The sequence below is a fragment of the Balaenoptera acutorostrata genome, chromosome 21 (genome assembly GCF_949987535.1).
Source record: "Balaenoptera acutorostrata chromosome 21, mBalAcu1.1, whole genome shotgun sequence".
Lineage (NCBI taxonomy): Eukaryota > Metazoa > Chordata > Mammalia > Artiodactyla > Balaenopteridae > Balaenoptera > Balaenoptera acutorostrata.
Window position 1 is genome coordinate 9033807 of NC_080084.1, and position 21822 is coordinate 9055628.

At 39.3% G+C, this 21822-nt stretch overlaps 1 protein-coding gene across 2 annotated transcripts in view; it reads right to left on the minus strand.

Annotated features, from left to right (window-relative positions):
- ZMAT4 (zinc finger matrin-type 4) overlaps window positions 1-21822 on the minus strand; it is a 341252-nt gene that overhangs the window by 26481 nt on the left and 292949 nt on the right. Inside the window, exon 6 of one of the 2 annotated variants that reach the window (XM_057537355.1) lies at window positions 14491-14587. The exons of the other annotated variant lie outside the window; for it this stretch is intronic. Within the exon in view, the coding sequence (XP_057393338.1) occupies window positions 14491-14587 (97 nt within the window). The remainder of the gene's footprint in view (window positions 1-14490; window positions 14588-21822) is intronic. 2 annotated transcript variants of the gene reach the window in all.

The window sequence follows — 21822 nt, forward strand, 5'->3', positions numbered from 1 at the left end:
TCCTCACTCAAGGCCCTTTCCTCTGCACGTCACCCTCTGCCCTCCTCACTGCTTATTACCTGTGGGGCTGCACGTCAGTATTGCTCATCCAGTGAGAACACTGGTGAGGCACACCCGCACTTCGTCCTCACCCCAGACACTGCGGGCATCACGGTCTCCAAATTTCAGCAAGACGTCCCTGGCAAAAATCAGCCACTGCTGCCTAATTGACAAACCCTCTGGACTTTTCGTCCCCTTCCTACTTGACTCTTTCTGGTATGAGATGACTCTGTTTTGCACCCTCCTTCTCGAAATGCTTTTCTTCCTTGGCTTCTGAAGCATTAATCTGTCCTGTTCTCATCCTACTTGAAAAGAAATATAAAATGCATTATTATGGGAAAAAGTGATCACGTCACTTCCTTTGTCACCCTGTGTGTGTGTGCACAAATGTGTGTGTGTCCCTGTTCTTCTCCATACACTCTCTTTGAATAATCTCATCTTTTCCCATCTCATCCACTTCAACAATCTCCTATGAGCTGATGACCCCCGAATCTGTATCTCAACTGTCATCTATGATCTGCATTCCAGTCTCATAAACCTAAATATCCACTGGAATCTCCACCTGAATGCTCCTAGACCCTTAAACTCATCCCACCCCAAACTGAATCTATCCTTGTTCCCCAGCCCAGCTTCATCTCACCCAAGCATATTTCTCTCATTTATTCTCCCTTCTCTTGATTCCTTGCATGATGTTACGTAAGATCACTCTCAGATATTAGCATATAGATGTTCTTTTATTATGTTCACCTGTTAATTTAGTCTCCTCATGTAAACTTTAGGCTTCTTGAAGGCAGGGATCACACTGTTGGCTGGTCTTCTAGCCTTACAATACGTGACATTTAGCTACACATAAATACATGGAATCGAATGGAATTATTCTCAAGTCTTTGGCTCTACCAATGGAGGAACATGCCAGGAAATCATAACTACATCCGCTCTCTAAATCCAAAAGTAACAGATGCAATTCATCTTCTCTGAGTACTATTAGTAGGAGAAATAATTTTAAAGTGAAAAATATGTAAGGAAAAGAAATGTTCGAAACTAGATTTTGAAATCTGACTTAGAACTATGTCTTAAACGTTTCCACCTGCATGATCTTCCATGACTTGATAATCCATCTCCCCACTTCCGACCTTCTGATTGGACCAGCACAGATGAAGACAGATGAGAAGCACATGGCTTATTAGGCTACAGGGGCTCTGTCCCCAAAGATGGCCAACCCTTAACTCTGAAAACCAGTCAGAAACTGGAGGAGTTGGAGGGGAGGCTTGGAAACAGAAGTGGGGGATCTCAGCCCCTCCCAGCCCCTACTTTTGCTTCCCGTGGTCGGTACCCTGCAGGGACAGCCTCTGACCTTTTACCCCGTGGTGGCAGGAGGAGAAGCCTTCTCCATTTTTTCATACCAGGCTCCCCAGACTCTCGGAGGCCACACATCTGCTATCTACCAACACTTCTCTGACTGAAAATGGTAATGAAGCTACTTATTCCCCGCCTGTCCTCCAAAAGGATAAAAATGGGTGGGTGAGTCATGAGCTCAGTACATCTACACTTGTTCCAGAATATTTGAAATCTTTGCTTTATGGGCACTAAGCTAGAGGAGCCAAAGAAATAACCATGGACAAAGCCATGATGGGGAGGAGGTCTGGAAATAGTGTGTAGAAGAAATAGTTATCTCCTTGAGTTTTACATTTCTCACTTGCCTTTTTATAAGTCCAGAGTACATGGAAGCAGATGTTATTTCTTCATGCTTGCCTGGCCCTGGGCCCAAAGAGGCCAAGCATGACCTTGCCTGTCCCAGCCCCCATTCTGCCCTCTCTGCCCCACTCAACGACACCCTTTAAATGTCTACCTCAGGCCCTCCCATCTAAATTTCTCACTGATAAGATTCTCAGATTTGTCATTTACACACCCCATCGTACAACTAACCCTGGGACTTCTATGGGAAAGTAGACAGAAGCAATTTTTTTCTTCTTCCCCAGTTAGCTAGCAGGTGTGTATCGAGGGAAGGGTATCACTCTGAGAGAAGAAAGCCATTCCCTGATATCACATCCTAAGGCAGGTCCAGTGGTCCAGGCTGTCACATCCTCTCAGGGGAATGAAGAAATTACTCACAATTAGCAGAGAACATCTTGGAATGATATTCATGATATTCCTTGGCTTTAGTCATTGTATGCTCTGTTGGCCTCAACCCTAATTAGACGGTTGAGAAAAGAAAGACTATTAATTGCTGCACATCCACTGTGAGCACAGGATGAGATATTTTAATCAAAAGATCCAAGAACTATTCTCTTTCAAGGTTAAAAGAAAAATTAGCTGCATGGATAGTAAAAAAATCTGCTTTGGCACATAAAGCAGTTCTTGTTATGAATATCTGACTCAGGCAGACGCTTTTATCTGCATGCTATCTTATAGAAGCTAATCATTTGCTACCAATTCCTAGAACCACACACTAGAGAACGTGTTATAAGCATGAAGAGAAAACAAATAATTAGAATTGATTTTCAACCCAAGTTGGACAGATGAATGCCTCTAATCATCCTTCTTTGATCACGAATGTCACTTTTTCTTAATGTAATTTTCATTCCCGGTTTCTTCCCAGGAATAGCAATGAAATATCCAATCAGGTGTTACAAGATTTAAATCATCCTATATAAGTCATGAGGGCTCTTCAAAGAAAACCCAGAAAATATGAAGTTTTGAGTGAAGAAAGCAAAGGCTTTTTTGGGAAAGCCTTGGAAGGCAGAGCTTCTGGGATGGCCAAGACAACAAAACAGCAAGTGCTTTCTTGATGCTTCATCTTGTTCATACTTGACATCCCTCCTGCACTCTCAGATCATCTTCTCTCCTCCCTTCCCAACTCAGGTTCCAGGCTGCTCTGGATCCTGAAAGCTGTACCTAGAACCTACATTCCTGGTGGCGGCTGCTTGGAGACACAGCTGGGGATGCTGAGTCTGGTCACCTGGCTCTGCTGCGCTGACAGCTGCTCAGAGAGCCCACCAGCCTCCATAGCTGAGATGGGCCACCAGCCCTCTCTCCCTCCAGAGAGACCCCAGAATGAGGGCTTACTCTCTGGGATCACAAAGCTTTATTGTTGAGGCACTTTAAAAATTACACCAGTGCTTTAAGGATAGGGAAGGCAACTTGTTAATTTGTCATTCTCTGCTAAGTGCCTTGGACCCTAGCATGCAGTGGATTGCTCTGTAATAACTGACTCAACTACTGACCCAATCCATGGATATCCTGGAGTTCTTTCATCATGACATGTTGTGTCACCGAAAACAGACCATCAGTGGACTAAATTCCATCTGCAGAATGAACTCTCTAGATTCACTGTAGAACTATCATTTGCATGTTCTAGAAGGCTAATTAGTGGCTTGTTACTGGATTTCTTGAGAGTTAAACTTGAAATGAAAGATGCCGCTCCAATGTACATACACAATGAAATGTGTTGGTAGATCTTTTACTTGTACTTGTTTTCACTTGTACTTGTTTTCCTAAAATACTGGTGTGAGGGAGCCTGACCCCTTTCCTGTCACTTTTAAATAGCCTCCTTCTAGTCCACTAAATTTCCTGGCAGTAATGAATCTCTCAGAATACATTCTGATCAGGTCTCTCTTTTCCACGGAAAGCACACTTTTTACCTGGAGGACTCTTATAAAATACGGAATAACACAATCATAACATCTGGTTCTAAGAGTAAGAGATAGAAACCTGTGTAGTTGGTCTAAAAGGGTCCTTTCCAATATAGATACTCCAGGGCAACTAGGTTCTAATTTAGGTAAGATGCCTGACCGTGAAAATCTTAGCTATTAGTAAGTTTATCTTTAGCACTGGAAAGATGTTAGAAAACAGAATCTATTGTTTGAACTTTATCTATTATCAAGGAAAGAAAATCAGAGGTCTGAAACTCCTCGATTTGAGGCTATTACAAGATCTTTTTTGTTAGAACAGGAATAAATTCAGTGGTGATGGTTTTGGAAATCAAAAAGAGTAAAGAGCACATGTTAGCCTGTTGGGTGTCTTTAGAAGAAAAGGCACTTAAATAAGGAAGAAAAAAGACAGATATATCTCTAGAAAGTATAACAGGACCAGAAGCTGTGGGTAGAACTTTGAAGTAATTGTGTCCTGAGCTTGAAATATCACCAACATTTCTGAAAGTTAGCTATATAGATTTTGATTTATACTTGACTACTCAGCATGAAATGGACTGAGATTTCTTTGTGGCTCTAAAAGCTATAGAAAAATATACACATTTCCTATTTTCTGTTAGGGATTATTCAAAGTGACACGTATATACTATAATGATGCTCAAAAATGCATATTCGGACTGAGGTCCAGATTTTGGTTACATCTGGCTATACTTAACAAAATATTGAATGGTCTAGATAATATTAACTCAAAGAAGAAAAAAATCTTCAAAATATTTATCATTAAGTTACAACTTAAATAACAGTCGTTAACACTTACAGAGGTGTCTCCCTCATACATGGAGATCATTTGCTTTTGAGAAAACCCTTCCAATTCTGAAACATAGGGGATTTATCAAATGCTGTGAATCAAAATCGGATTTAATAAGTTAATGTTGAGATTAGCTAAGGATCTAGTATGTGCTGCAGCAGACAGATGCCTGCGTAAAAAGGATACATATTATTTTTTAATGGTGAAATAAAAATGCAAATAGAGAAGAAAAATGAGCTCCATATTATCAGAATGGTAAAGAAAATCTCTCCAGGGAGTCTCAAAGAATATTGGGAAAATGATTTTAGGAAATGCAGCCAGGAGCATAGTTCAATTTATTTTATTTACTTTCAAGGATTATAATCCATGGTCTTTGGAGAATAATGTGCTAATTACAGACGGCTGACAAAATGTAACTGGTAACAAACTATTGTATATAGAATGGATAAACAACAAGGTCCTACTGTGTAGCACACAGAACTATATTCATTATCCTATAATAAACCATCACGGAAAAGATATGAAAAAGGAAGTATACATATATGTATAACTGAATCACTTTGCTGTACAGCAGAAATTAACACAACATTGTGAACCAACTATACTTCAATAAAATAAATTCTAAAAAAAAAATGCTCTTTCTGATGTTGCAAGATTGAATACCAAGGTTGAAACTGTTGTATAAAATGAAGACTTGGAGCAGGTGGAAGGCATTAGACCACAAGAAACTCAGAATGAAAATAGTCTTCGGAGGACTGTCCTAGATAATTCTTTATATCCCACTGTCTGATTTAGGTCAGTTTGGGTTCTAAACCCTGAACGGGTCTGAACTTTTTGAGTCCAAAACCCCAACTTTGGGCAAGCAACTAGAGTTTGCTATGAAGAATTCTGGACCAATCTTACAGAAGAAGTACTTGGGATAAAGAAGTACTGACGGATCCTGCAGTATTCATCTGCCTGTTCCCCAAAGTCCATTTCAAATGTAATTTCATTATTACAGAATGATAATTAACACATGAGAAAAAAGTTCATGCCATTCATGTCAAGTACTGTCTAAGAAGTTTCATATTTTTTGTTATTGTTGTTTTTTGTTGTTCTTAAAACTCAATCCTGGGAACTTCCCTGGCAGTCCAGTGGTTAACACTTCACCTTCCAATGCCTTCCTGGTCAGGGAGCTAAGATCCCACATGCCTCCAGGCCAAAAAACCGAAACATAAGAAAGCAGAAGCAATATTGTAACAAATTCAATAACGACTTAAAAAAAACCCCTCAATCCTCACCACAGTCAGTTCTGCTAAGACTTTTTATAATCTGTCATATTCTACAGGTGTGGAAACAAAGCTCCAGACAGGTCTTTAAGTAACAAGCTCAAGGCCACCCAATCAGTAGATGTAGAGCCAAGATTGAACCCAGATGGTCTCCTTCCCAAGCCACTCTCCTGTACTCACCCCATGACCACCTTTCCTGCGGGCCCCCAACCAGATGCAACTACTTCTGAATTGCAGCAGCATTTTGTGCCAATATATCCTATGTTGATTTTAACTGTATTTACTTGACTACATGTTGCTTCCTCTCAACTAGATTATATACTTGTTGAGAGGTAAAAGGAGCTCCTTCTGTTGTCCCCAAGGCCTGTTTCAATGCCTCAAACATAGGAGGCACTCAACAGATTTTGGTCATGGGAGTGAATTAAATGGGGTGAGGGGCTGATTTGTCCAATCACTCAAACCCCTACACCATTTACACTATGAAAATCCCAGCCAGAATGGACTTAATCCTCTCCTCCAGCCAAAGGGCAGAGATGGAGAGCTGGACTCAGGAACACAACCAAGGCACGTGTCCATCCCCATCTTATCTCCTCTGCCTACTCCCCTATCAACATTGACCTAAATGAAGCAAGGTCCTTCATTTATTTTAATTCAATTCCCTGGCATTCCATGTTCCATGACAACTTTTAAGAGATTAGACAAACGCTGGCCAAATTCAACATTTTACCAAAGTCTGGTTGGAGTAAAAGTCAAGAGCAGCTAAAGATAGCTTACAACTGGACATACTCTAGTGTCTAATGAACTCTGGGGAGATGTGTGAGAAGGGGTTACAGTAACTTACAAAAGACCCAGAATGAGTGTAAGGACAGAAGCCTGGACTGCTCAGGTGATGGGTCCAGGTTCCCTTTCGAGCCTTCCTCAACCCCCTCTCACTCATTCCATTTGCCTGAGAAACCACCAGAATGTGTGTTTGGTATTCAGAGAGTGGAATGAAGTGAAAATAAAGCTTCTTTCTCTACTTTCTCCTGATATGACCAACTTCACTTCTTTTGTCCCAAGTCATAGCCTTGGAAAAGCCCTTCCGCCTTTTGTTCAAGAACAGGATAAACAGGCCTGGAGGACACTTTTCCTCTAGCAGGACCTGAGTGTGAGGGGACTGGTCAATTTCTGGGCCACCCAGCAGGAGAGAGGTCAACACGAAAGAAGGATGACTTTACAGCTACTCTTCTGCTGCTGGAAAATATTAAAAAGTTTAAAAAGCTCAGTCTTGAAGCATAAAATTAGAGAATGTTGGGTTGATAGAGACCTTGACTGCCCTATATTCAATGAGGGCTTTGAAACTCAGTGAGGGGACATGATGTGAGAAGCAGTGACCCTGGGACTTGCTGCCCACCTCCCAGGCCAGGCCTGTTGGGCTCCGTCACCTCCTTCCGGTGGTTCTTTTCTCTCTTGACACAGATGCACTTTTCAGAACCAAATCAGGTAATGGCCTTGCACCCTTGGAGAATGGTACTAGGTGACTCTCTGAAGCAGCCTGACAAAGAACATGAAAGGTGGGCAACGGGACCCACAATTAAAGCTGAGACTTGAAAGCATTGGCTCAGAACCACTCTGGAGACAGTTATGACTCACACAAATTTCAAGCAAGACAAAATAATGATTACAAGTCTGTCCAGAAGGAAGGGGGGTGGAAAACGAGTGAGCTAAAGAGCACTAGGGGTCATCAGTCATTCTATAAATAATATGGAAGAGTGAAAATGCTCCCCATTTAATACTTTTCAAGCCCACAAAAGGCCTAATCTATTCACAGACCGTAATTGTAATGTATCCCTAGATATGGCATATAGAGCAAAAGCATGCAAGTGAGACTTAGGAAAAAGTACAGCTGTTGGAATTGCCTGTGCATTAGTGCCGTAGACAGAGACAGATCTAGTTTTTTCTGGCTTCTCTGGAATCCCTCTATCTATAAGCTATTGTCTCCTCCATTTGAGAAGTTGGGCTCTGAGGCCTTCCTCAGAGAAGGGAGGGCTCGTGACAGCAATGAACTCGAATGTTCTGTAAAAAACAGGGCTAACTGTGAAAAACAATCTGGAGTTTCCTTAAAAAACTAAAAATAGAGTTACCATATGATCCAGCAATCCCACTACTGGGCATATGTCCAGAAAAGATGAAAACTCTAATTCAGAAAGAGACATGTTCCCCAGTGTCCACAGCAGCACTATTTACATAAGCAAGACATGGAAGCAACCCAAGTGTCCATCAACAGAGGAATGGATAAAGAAGATGTGGTATATATATATATATATATATATATATATATATATATATATATATGTAGTGGAATATTACTCAGCCATAAAAAAGGAATGAAATTTAGCCATTTGCAGCAACATGGATGGACTCAAGAGATTATCATACTAAGTGAAGTAAGTCAGACCAAGAAAGACAAATATCATATGATAACACTTATATGTGGAATCTAAAACCAAGATACAAATGAACTTATTTACAAAACAGAAACAGATTCACAGACATAGAAAATAAATTTATGCTTACCAAAGGGGAAAGGGGAGGGTGAGGGATAAGTTAGGATTATGGGATTAATAGATACACACTACTATATATGAAGTAGATAAACAACAGGTATTTACTGTGTAGCACAGGGAACTGTATTCAGTATCTTGTAATGACCTATAATGGAATAGAATCTGAAGCTGTACACCTAAAGCTAACTCCATATTGTATATCAACTATAGTTTAATAAATAAATTTAAAAAAACAGGGCTAAATAGAGAATGCCCTTTGACCCACAGGCCCTGCCTCATCCCCATCCTTGTGCTGCATAAGGCACCCTATTTACAGTGCCTAGGATGCAAATCTAGCCCTTTGGCTAGAAAGACTTGGTGATATTCCACAAGCTCCACTTCCTGCAGGAGCTCTTTTGCCTTGGATTCTAGATTTTGCCCTTTATTCCAAGCCTTTTCAAGCAGCTTATGAATAATTATCAGCTGAAGAGAAATAACTTGACCCTCTTTGGGAAAGGACGGCTCTGTTTTCTGTCCTATGCCCTGCCCGTATCAGAACTCAGAACCAAAGTCCCAACCCCTTAGGTTATTGAAATTCTTGGTTAATGTCAGTAAATCACATTGAAAATTCTACCAAAAAAAATTCTATACTTTTAGCCTTCGAAGAAGTCCATGCCTCGATTTGGTTTTTGTTTGCTTGTTTCCAAAGAGAACATCTTCTTGGTATATTAAGCTATCTTTATTTATTATAAGTACAGAAGCTTCTTCATGCTGAGCATCTCTTGCAAAAATATTTATTTTTATTATTATTATTTATTATTCCACCCTCCTCCCCCCCACACACAACTAACTATCATCCTGAATGCAGGAACTGAATTCCAAGGTATTTAAAGCAAATACATTCTAGCTCTGAAAATTAGACTGAACATCCACTCAATCACTTCACAAATAAATGAATATAATGGGGAAATGGATAATATGAAGGCTTTGTCTGGAGGATTCATACTAATTGGGAAAAATTGCAGAAAAAGCAATGGATATCACCACTTCAGGCTTCTTCTCAAAGGAAGCAGCACATATAGAAATTACTACTAACTTTTGGTCAGTCTGATTTATTCTCTTAAACACTTGTACCTCATTTTCAACCAAGTGAAATATCAAAGTAAGTAATGACAAATTTTATAACCTTTAATTCTAGGTAATACAATGTCCTGAGGCTTGAAGTGTTCCCTAAACACTTCTGCCTTTAAATTTCATTTTAAACATTTGTACTGATTGACAGACTAGATCCCCCGGAAATGCTGAAAAATCTACCAATAGGCAATTGCTTTATATGCCAGTGTGATCATTTGCATTTCGAAACCTTTACTCTCATTAGCTATTGAATATTTCTCTTGCAATTTAACCATGGAGCCAAATTTGACAGTCATTTTGCTGTTTATGACATTTGCCCAAAAAAAAGAAAAAGTCTCTTTACTACTAGTAAAGAGCAATGTAATAATAATAGTATTATTTAAGTACTGTTATAACAGTTAGAGTAAAGGTTGCCAGTAACCTGACTTCTGTTCTTGACTCTGCTGACCAATTTTTTGGGGGACCTTGGGCAAGTCACTGAACTTCTCTGAGACTCAATTTTCTAACCTATAAAGTGGAGCCTCTGGTCAATTACAGGACTGCTGTGTGTATTAGATGTAACACTTCCAAAGCATTTTAGTCTGTGGCTGTGTCCCAGTCTCAGACAAGTTCCACTTTGGTTATCAGTGGTGGCGTCATCATCATCACCATCTTCTCCACCCGCATCCCTATGACCATCATCATTGTCATTATCGGGATTGGCATTGTAAGCAGTTGCCCAGAAAATATGACTGAAGGATTACTTATGGAACAAGGCATGTAGGTTTCACACTATATTAATTTCCTAGGGCTGCCCTTAAAAAAGTACCCAAAACTGAGTGTCTTCAAACAACAGAAATTTATTCTCTCAAGGTTCTAGAAGATGAAAGTCTGGAATCAAGGAGTCAGCAGGGCTCACTCCCTCCAAAAGCTCTGGAGGAGATTCCTTCTTGCCTACTCCAGACCCTGCTGGCTCCTGGTGTTCCTTGGTTTGAGGAAACAGAACCCCAATCTCTGCATGTGTCTTCACGGGGCCACCTTCTCGTGTGTTCAAATCTCCCTTTCCTTTCTCTCATAAAGACACCATAAATCATTCTCATAAATCCAGAAAGATTTCATCTTGAGATTCTTAACTTTTACATCTGCAAAGACCCTATTTACAAATAAGGTCATATTCTGAGGTTCTGGGTGGACATAATTGGGGCAGGGGAGGGTCACTGCTAACTTCAATAAATGCTCAAGGCTGACTGGGACATGTTTTAGGAAAAATTTTAAGTCTGAATTCAGGATTCGTAGAAAAGAATACCAGGATCATGAGCAAAGCATGGGAAGTGGAAGCATATTTGTTGTGTTCTCGTCATCATTAAACACTCATCTTTGAGGGAAGTGAGACTTAAAGAAGGTTTGTCAGTGCCCAGGGTCACTCAGTGGCAAAATTGCACTAGAAATAAAAATCAGTGTCCTTTCCACTACACAACTGAATCATCTCTGCTATCTCAACACTCCTCTAGAAATGACTGCAAAAATATAAATATAAGACCTCGAAAATTACTGACAGTTTAATACTTATGTTGACTTAGATTAGAACAGTTAAGAACCATTTGGCTGACTTCCATCACACTAAACTTCCACCTGAGAACAAAATAAAAGCTGGATACAATTGAAAGGAAAAACTTTTGAAAGCCTTGAAGAGTTGCTGTAGCTGATGTTGGTATACTTCAAGGAAAATACTACTAGTAACAAAGAAGGATATTTCATGATGGCAAAAAGTGATTAAAAAAAAAGGGCCCATACAATAAGAAAGCATTAAAAAATCCTAAATTTGTAAGCATCTAATATATATACCTTTAAATATATAAAACAAAAAAGAAAAGATAAAAAAAAAAAGATAGAATTAAGAAGACACATAGGCAAATCATATGTACAGTTGGAGGTTTTTAATTATGTCTGCTTCTCATGGATATAAAAAGCAGACAAAAAAATCAGTAAGAATATACTGATTTGAACAAGATTAAGAAACTTTGCCTAATTGATAGATAGGACCATTTATTTATATTTATATATATTCTTTTTCAGATTCTTTTTCATTATAGAACCTATACTTTTATATTAAGAAGCCAGGGGAAAATGCAAATTAAATCCAAAGGAAGTAAAAAGAAGGAAATAATATTTTAAATATCATAAAATAACTGTACATAAAGAAAATCAACAAATCCCCAACATTTGTTCATCAAAAAAAAAAAACAACTAATAAAGATTGATAAACTTCTAACAAGAAAAGTGATCAAAAAAAAAAAAAAAAAAAAGGAAGAGACACAAATAAACAGTGTCTGGAAAGAAAAATATTCCACAAGCATTAAGAATAAAATTAGGGGATAAAATGAACAATTTTATACCAATATATTTTAAAATGTAAATGAAATGGACAAATTAATTGAAAGACAGCTTATTTAAGCTGATATAAGAATAGAAGATATGAACAATGCTGTATTAAAGAAACTAAATTTCTAAGAAAAATACTCCCATAGCATAAAGTTTTAGGCCTAGATGGCTTCACTAATGAATTCTTCCTTGTATTTAAGGTAAGAAATAGCAGCAGTCTACCACAAACTCATTCAGGGATTAGAAATAGAATCTGTTTATCGAGGCCCTCACACACTTGAAACCAAACCTAACAAGGATATTACAAGAAAATTATGGAACGGTCTGTCTCGTAAACAAAGACAGACTCATATACACACCCAGGATACTCAAATCTGGCATAAAGACAGATGAAATGGCCGCGGGACAGAGCTATGACAATTATTTTCTTCAAGGTTTCTTCAACCTTGTGCTTTTGTGGTTAAAAAAAAAAAGCAAACTGTCTTTTGTTTATTGGAAAGAAGGCAGCACAGCAGGAGACGTACCCTTCTGAAGTCACGTATACTTATTAAATTACACCAGGGAAGCAATGCCCTTTTTCAAAATTCATCATAGGACTCTCTACTGGCAGCCCCTGCAGTCCTGTGTCCACAGCCCGTCTGTGGCGGCTGAGTGACACGAATTAATTAAAAGCAAGAGTCAGACGCTGCAGGGTCCAGTCCTGGTTCTGCCATTTTTTTGGCAAGGTGGTGTTGCAAAAGTTACTTCGCCTCTCTGAGCCTTAGTTTCTCAGATCAAATAATGGGTCAGTAATATGTATCTCAAGGTAGTTAAGGGGAATAAACAAGGTATTAGGTGTGACTATGCCTGGCACAAATTTTGTCACGTGAAGTTTTATAGGTACACATAGAGAGGTAGGTATTTTCCTGAACCTGGAGATGCTATCTATCTGCATCAGTTATTGACGTGATTCTTGCCACCTAAAGTCACTGCTGTTTACCTTTTTCTATTTATGAAGAGCAATAAATACATGCCCCTAAAAGATGATCATTTACTGTTGCAGCTCCTTGTAAGGTGTCTGTGCGTACGTCAGATGCATGCTCGTTAGAATGCATACGGTATGGCTCACAACGGGAGAGTCAGAGAGATGCTGAAGGGACCGTTTTGGGGGTTGGGGCAGCAGCTCCCAATAATCAATACAAGTGCTCTAGGTCCTCAGTATCAGAGACAGTCTTGTTTCTGAAGAACCTCCTTGATAAAAGCCCTTTGGGGGTGGATCAGAGTAAAGCAAGTGATGAAAGCAGCTTTGACTCACCGAACCACACTATATTGAGGAAAAACTGAGAGTCAGTAGGAACTCTGGGCTTAAACTCCTCCCCTGAAGCCAGAAACCCCTGTGAATCTATGTCTTTGCAGTATCTTTGCCAAGAAATTTCCCTGCCTGGAATGTACCTTCCTATCCGTGCTTGGAAAATCGTTACTCATCTTTTCTTCTTTTTTTTTTCTTGGACATATTTATTGGAGTATAATTGCTTTACTGTGTTGTGTTAGTTTCTGCTGTCGTTACTCATCTTTTAAAAATCACACATTCACTCCATCAGGAATGGTTATGAAGCCCTTAATACGTATCAAGTGTTGTGCTGGGGGCTGGGTGATAATGGAAAACAAAATCAGACCCTGACTTCATCCTTATGAGCTCAGCCTCTGCACTGATGTCGCTGGAAAGCTTCCCCTCGATGCTCCTGTCCTGGTCCTCAAAGATCGGGGTGCCCACATTATGGTAACAGAGAACAATCTATGTGTTTACATGATTGTTTCCCCAGCCTGGCAGGGAGCTCCGCAAGAGGAAGGCCTAAATCCATTCATCTTTTCTTCCCCAGGGCACACTCAGGGTCTGGCACGCAGTGGGCGCTCCATAAACCTTTGTTAAATGAATCATTCATTATTTATGAGGCCCTGATACAGTCGAATCTGCTCAATGATTCTGCTAATGAATATGAGATAAATGAAAACAATTATATTCAGGAAAATTACATATTTTTGAGATATTCTTTGTTTTTTCCTATTTTATTAGATTTTATTAGCAGTCCTAGCAGCTACTTTAAAAATACCTAAAAGCTAATGTCATCGGTTTTCTAAAAAGATGAGCAGTATAAATACAGGGGAAATGATGCCTGAGTAGACTTTTCTGGTTTAAAATCATGAGAATTTGGGGGAGGGGGAATGGAATGAGCTTCCATTGAATTGAAAATAGCTGTGTATGTGAATGACTTAAAATTCCAGGGGATTTGTTAGGTTTCCAGACTAAGCAACAATATGCTTCTAGAAATAGAAAGTGGTCGAAGACATTCACAGAATTAGACTTCACAACACGGAGGTCTGGCCCATCCTCCAAGTAGAGACTACATTGCTTATTTAAAAACACTTAATATAGATCTAAAAGTTTCCTGAAGTTCATACAAATGTGCTGACTAGCCTTGAAAAGAAGGAAAAAATGAAAAAAAAATATTGTCATTACTGTGTCCAAAAAAGGCAAGAAGTCATTCTTCAAGCTGTGCTAGGCAGACTCTGGAGGCTTGAGCAGCATAAATATCAAGGGAACCTTGGAGATAAGAGATACAGTTTTCATCTACTTATTTTGAAATAAGTAAAGTGGTTAGCCTTTATTCATCATGCTAAAAGTTACATACAAAAGGACTGAAGAGTGAAAGCATGAAAGTACCTACTTGGTCTGATGTTTAGATCCTTTCAGATGGGCATGATACTGTTCTATTGAGTTTAGAGAGACACTGCAGATGGTACATCTGTAATTGCGCCTCAGACCTGTGGATGACAGACACACAGACCTGGTTAGCTGCATCCTTGTCTTCAACCACCTGAACGAATCCTACATCTCCAAAAGGTCAGGGACAGAGTCTCTTAGAAGCCATCTGGTCTACCCCACCAATAACACTTCAATCCTTCCTTCTAAGAGCCCAGCCGACAGGTTCCTCAGAAGTATGACTGTGAATACTTTGGAAGCCGCCTGCCCCCTTGCTGGATGACTGAAATTATTAGAACATACTTCTTTGAGGTAAAATGTTTCTGGATACTTCGTAACCCAAAAAAAGAAGCACTCCGTAACCCAAACAAAGAAGCAATCTATTTTTTCCTTACGGCAGAGAGACATGGTAAGCTGTCATTTCTGCAGTGAAACTTGAGACTCCAGAGAAAAACTCGGTCTCAATTCCTCTTCCACCTCTATTCCAAGGACCGAATCAGAAATTCAAGTTTAGATATCATTCATCTGAGCTCTTCTCCCAAGACCATCTTATAAAATGTAAATACCCAGGAGGAGGATGCTGTCTTAATTTAACCCACATGTAAACTTACTTTCCACCAGAGAGTTGACAAGAAAGTTATTGACTGTTTACCCATTTCATTCATTCATTAATAGAGTGTCAACTTTGGACCAGGCACTAGGGATTCCAAGACGAATAAGATGCTCTTTGTTTCCAAGGAGTTTAGTGAAAACCTTGACTCCTCTGTCGCTCCTCATCTAGAGTCAGATGTGTTTGAAAGAAGCATCAACCAAACAACTTCCACAGCTCATATTCCTGCTATGTCCCATCAGAGTGGAGAGGAAAAGCAGATTAAGGGTCATGGTCTGAGACTTTGGATTTTAAATCCTGGCTCCAAATATTCCTCGTTGTGTAGTGTAGGGGAAGCCACATAATATCCCCCTGGCCTCAGTTTCTTCATCTACAAGATGAAGACGAGTCCATCCACATCACAAGGTTTTATAAGAATTAAGTGAATAAGTCTATTCAAATGCTTAGCAACTGAGACTTGTTCTTAATTTTGCTCCAAAATTCCATATCCTCCCATTGTCAAAGCCAGGATAGTAAACAGCTATAGCATTTTTTTCCCCCCTGATGAATGCATAGTATTTTCTTTCTAAGACACAAAAATCATTCTTATTTTCCTCAAAAGAAAATAATGCACAGTGTTGGGAAGAATTTTATAACCTGCTATCTGGGTGACTTGACACAAATTATTTGACTTCTCTGAACTTCTGTTTCCTTATAGGATTGTGGGAAGGACTGAGTAAGATAAGGCATGTATGAAGGAGCGTCTGGTATACAACAAGTGATAAACATAAACTAGCTGGTATTATGATTGCAAAGAGATATTACAAGGGAATCTTTATTTCCCAGTATCTTGGATGAAGCCCCCGGTTGAAGCTCTAAGACACAGATGCTAGCTACAGCCCCATGACTAAAGTGGAGTGTGAGAGCCCCAGTTCAGGGCATCCAACAGAAGTGGTCAAGAGCCATTTTCCAACTAAAGCTGATCCCTCACCACCAGTCTGAAAAAGAGATTGGAGAAGAAAGAAAGAAATAGAGAATTTCTTAAAGGGAGTTCTATCGTACTATGAGTTTGACTTAACCCTCTTCCATGTGAGATGAGGGATTCCTTCTCTCTCACCTCGAACCCATGGGAAAAGGATTCAGTGGAACTACTCAGACAGCTTGAGGAATGCCTTATTGTCCTTGGAGCCCAGTGTCCTGGACTCGACAACACTGGCCAGATACAAAGTCTGGAGCCTGTGTCTACTTAGCTACTCTGATGGCGAAGTAAGAGAGGTGGAAGGGGGGCTTCCCTGGTGGCGCAGTGGTTGAGAATCTGCCTGCTAATGCAGGGGACACGGGTTCGCGCCCTGGTCTGGGAAGATCCCACATGCCGCGGAGCAACTGGACCCGTGAGCCACAACTACTGAGCCTGCGCATCTGGAGCCTGTGCTCCGCAACAAGAGAGGCCACGATAGTGAGAGGCCCGCGCACCGCGATGAAGAGTGGCCCCCGCTTGCCGCAACTAGAGAAAGCCCTAGCACAGAAACGAAGACCCAACATAGCAATCAAGCAATCAATCAATCAATCAATAAAACTTTAAAAAAAAAAAAAAAAAAGAGAGGTGGAAGGACTGGTCCTGACCTGTATTCTCAGAGCTTCTCAGAGCAAACTATGTGAAGTTTCCCACAGACCACGTGTGTGCCGTGTATGAACGGTGGGGGCAATGTGACCTCAGCGGAAGGATGATAGCAGGGTTCAACTGGATATCTAGGGCCTTAAAGTGACCCCAGAGGAGGTACATAGCCTATGGGCTAAGTATCAGGTAATGCTGAGTTCTTGAAAAAGCCATGAAATCACCCCATGAGGAAGAGTCAGGCAGTGTCTATGCAAGTTTTGTATAGGTATCTATCAAATAAACCTTTATCTCCCTCGCCTTTCTAACCTGATACCCTGCATCCCTCAGCCCTGGAGGAACCTGAGGCAGAGATAAAGGACGAAAAGCAAAAGCCACAGGCAGAGAGGAAGAGAAGAGCTTATGCACCCTTTTCCCATGGCAAATAGGCCGCCCAAGCAGAACTGAGCTAAGGGAGGGGGAAAACTCACTTGCAGTAAAGTTTGGAGCTGTTTAAAAATTATTTTTCTACCCTGTGTGAACTAAGAATGTCACCTGCCATTTCAGTAGACAAAGGAGTCATCAGCCACTGCAGGCGCTCCTGGCAGTGGGGCTCCCTGAGGGGATTCAGAATGGAGAAAAACTGGATATTGGCCGGAGATAGTTAAGATGCCTATCAAAGGAATGACTTCAGTGAGCCCAAGACTCTTGCCATACATAGAAAAGCACTAAAATCATTAACATGAAATGTTTTGTTCTTATGATTAGCAGTAATCTTGTGATGTTTGAACACATGTTTTTTTTTTTCCTCAGCAAAAACTGCTATATATCCTGGCTTCTCCCTTACCTTTTTGGAACACTCCCTCAGAGCTATCTGAAAGGCTGTATCCCAGGCTAAAGTCCTCAGTAAGTTCACTGAATAAAGCATAATTCTCAACCTTGAACCTGTGCAGTTTTTTTCAGTAGATAAAAACTACTGAAAAAAACTTGGATATATCAGTTAAGGACATAGAATTTTGTGTATCTAAGAATGAAAGAACTCTTTACTAGTTAAAAGTGAGCGAAAATTCATGACACTTACCCTAGTTTTTACCCAAGGGGTAGGAAAAAATTAACCCCACAGAGATGGCATGAAGGGGCAGTGGATGGCAAGAATAAAGTTACTTCTGATTACATCCAATGAATCCTGCTTGCTGAATATTGCAGTGCCATCAGAATTGCTCTTATGTAGATAACGTGACAAAGGGCAGAACTTCCTGTGGACTTTCAAATTCCTATAGCCCAATGCACGTTTCTGAGAAACCTGTTAGACATGACAGGATAAGTTGGTTTGGCCAGTGTAAGGACGAACTTATTTTGTTTTAGTTTCAAGTACATGATAATCGGACACTGACTGACCTAATTGCTCAATTAAGAGTCAATTCAGTTATGGGAAAAAAACAATGAGACCACAGGATCTTCTTGGTGAGCAATCTAAGGGACTCAGAATTTTCCAGGCACAGATTGACAGTTTAGAGACAAAAGAGACAACTCTTGTCTCTCTATTCCCTCAAGCAGTGACTCCCAAATGTCCCAGTGCATCCTCTGGGGATGTTGCTCAAATGCAGATTCCCAGGCCCAGCATCTGCAGGTTCTGATTCTATAAGCCTTGGATGGGGCCTGGGAACCTACAAGAAGTTTCAGACTTGTAACCCTCACCTCCAACACACATACACACCCACCTTACAGAGTACCGCCCTCTAGTGCCATGGTCCTTTTGTTAACTTGAACTTGTCAGAACAATACTGGGTCTTAAAGAAAAAAGTTACAAAGAAGAGCTGTGCTTCCAAGGCTCTTCCATTTCACTCGCAGGTGTGCGTGACTCAGGAAGATTACCATAGTCCCCAAACCTAGAGGCAATAAGTTATCACAACCTACATGTGAGTTGTTTGAATGCTTATCTGGGGCTGAGCCATTCTCCTCTGTTACGCACAGAACATGAAAGCTAGCTTTCAGAGTTCTCCATCAGTCTTGTCATAATAAATGGTAACCAGTATTTATATGGGTCCTCTTCACACTACAGACTCATCAAAGGTCTCCTCATAACGAACGGAGGTTGAGCATGGCAACAGGCATAAATATTTATGTTTAAAATTGGGTGTTTTTAAGAGCACCAACAAATCTAAAAACTATTCTGATCTGTTGCTTTTCCATTACAGTTCTCCTGCTCTGCAGCCAAACAGACGCGTGGGCAGGAAATATTTGGCACGTTATTGTGCTGCAAACTGCAGGGAGCATAAACTAGGAAGGCAGTGCATATAAACAAAAAAAAAAAAGAACAAAGGCAGAGAAGGGGCAGAGGAGTCCTCCTCTACACGTGACACTGTCCTTGGTGGGAACCTAGGGCTTTATTAATGCTGAGTTGAAATCCTAATGACTTTGGAATTATACAGCTCCTTTTTCCACAGAGAAATAGAGAAACTTATTAAACAAAAATGCTAACTTTCTCATTCAATTCATTTTCAATGCAATACCATTTTATGAGTATCCCGAAATGTCTGCAGACGTAAAGGTTATTTCTGCAGAATTGCCAGTGTGTGTTCAGAAATATCGTCCCTGCCTGCAAGGACCTGACAATCCAGCTGGAGAGGGAAGATATGTATAGAAACAGCAATGGTACAAGGTCAATCACAAAAAGTACCACAGTCAGGATGAAGTGGAATGCTAGGGGAATGAGAGGAGGAGATTGTTTCCAACTCAGAGAATCTGGAAAAGTTTCTTGAAGATGCTTCACTTTTGCATTTATATTCCCTAGCACAGTGTGTAAAACAGATGGTCCTGGAGAGTTTAGCAGTGTGAATACTCAATGTGTCTTTTCAATTCTAGCAAAGCTAGACTTCAGATGCCCCTGTAACTTCAGTTGCATCCATTCTACATTAGAGAAACATCACTGTGCCTTTATCATGATGCCAGGTATTTTGGCAATGCCAAGAATGTAGGAGAATGTAAAATAAATTTTCATATGGAGCTACTCAGGTAGAAAGACAAGAAGCAAGGAAACAAATAAAAACATTGTGGAAGTATTGCACAAGATGTAAAGAGGAAAATGAGAATGTCACAGAGAAGAAGGCTGGTTTTGGATAGCATGGTCAACAGAGGTCTCTGAGAAGCGTGAAATGAAACCAGAGAGATGAGAATTAGCCTGTGACATGAGGAACTGGTTAAAGAGTTGTCCAGGGAGAGAAAAGAGCAAACAGAGAGACCAGGGTGAAGTGGACTTGGATCATTTAAGGAAGAAAAAGTGGTGAAACAAGCAAATGAACAAAACAAAACAATCAGAATTCTATATCCAGCAAAAATATCCTTCAAACTTTCAAGTGGAATAAGGACATTTTCAATAAACAAAAACTAAAAGAACAATCTGCCAACAGACCTGCGCTAGAGAAATGCTTATAAAGTTCTTCAGGTGGAAGGCAAATGACACCAGATGTAAATTCAGATCTACAGGAAAAAATAAAGAACACCATAAATGATTAATGTGTTGGTGTCTTTTTTATTGCTCTAAATTTATTTGAACATAGAGAGCAATTTAAAGCAAAAACTATAACACTGTGCTGTGTATTGTAGTGCTTATACTGTATATAGATGTAAAATATGTGACAACAATAGCCCAAGAATGGGTAGGAGTTTGAGAGCTCATGATACTGTGTATAAAATCTAATTAATAAATAATAAATTTACCAATATTAACTCTAAATGACAGTGGTCATTTAAGGATGCATCCTAATCCCCTAGAAACAAATATGAAGATATAAACCTAAGGAGACTATAGAGAAAATGAAATAGGATAATAAAAAGTATTTGATAACCCAGGAGTGGAAGTTCCTATATGAATATCAGACAAAATAGACTTCAAGACAAGAAATATTTCCAGAGATAAAGAGGATGTCTTGTAATAATCCAGGGAGAAACTCATTAGGAGAACCTAGCAATTGTAAATCCAATTTAGCCAATAAAGCATAAAAACATGAAGCAAAAACTGATTGAACTACAGGCAGAAACAGATACCATAATTATAAGAGATTTAACACTCCTCTCTCAGTAAGAACGGAACAGTACGACAAAACAAATAGTATCTAAATGAAACTATCAACCATATTGTACCAACTGATATTTATAGAACAGTACACTCAACAAGTGGAGAATACATAATCTTTTCAAGTGTATATAGCAAGTAAACTAAGTTAAGGAATATGCTAAGCCATTGAAAATTCTTACTAAATTTCAAATATTTACATTTCGTACAGTGCTTTCTTTGACTACCACTGAAATTAATAAGAAATAAATATTAATAGCATTTATGAAAATACCTAAATACTTCCAAGTGACCTATTATCAAAGGGAAATTAGAAAATATTTTGAACTGAATGATCATGAAAATACTACATATCAACAAGTTTATATTAATCAGTTTTTAAAGGAAAATATATAGCTTTATATTAGAAAGGATGAAAGGTTTAAAATCAATGGTCAAAGTTTAAATGCTATGAAAGTAGAAAAAGACAAGAAAATTAAAACAAAATCAGGTAGAAGGAAAGAAATAATAAAGAGAAGTCAATGAAATAAAAAACAGAGTACAGAAAAAATAACAAAACCGAAATCCGCTCTTAGAAAGGATTAATGCGAGTATTAACCGTTAGAAAGTTTCATGGAGGTTTAAAAAAAAGCAACAAATTACTAAAATAAAAGAATTGTTTCTAATGCAGATACTACAGACAGTTTTAAAAGGATAATAAGAGAACATTATAAATAATTTTATGCCAATAAATTTGACAAAGTATATGAGATGGGCAAATGTCTTTAAGAATTCAACTTACCAAAACTAACACAAGATGAAATAGAAAATTAGGGTAGCTATTATCTATTAATGAAACTGAATTTATTGTCCAAAGTTTTCACACAAAGAAAGACCCAGAGGATTTCACTGGAGAGTTCGATCAAACATTAAAGAGTTGCAGAGTATCAACTTATACAAACTCTTTTAGCAAATAGATGAGAAAGAAACACTTCCACACTTGTTTCTGAGCTAACATAACACTAATTTTTTAAAAAAATTGATAGAATATAAAAGAAAA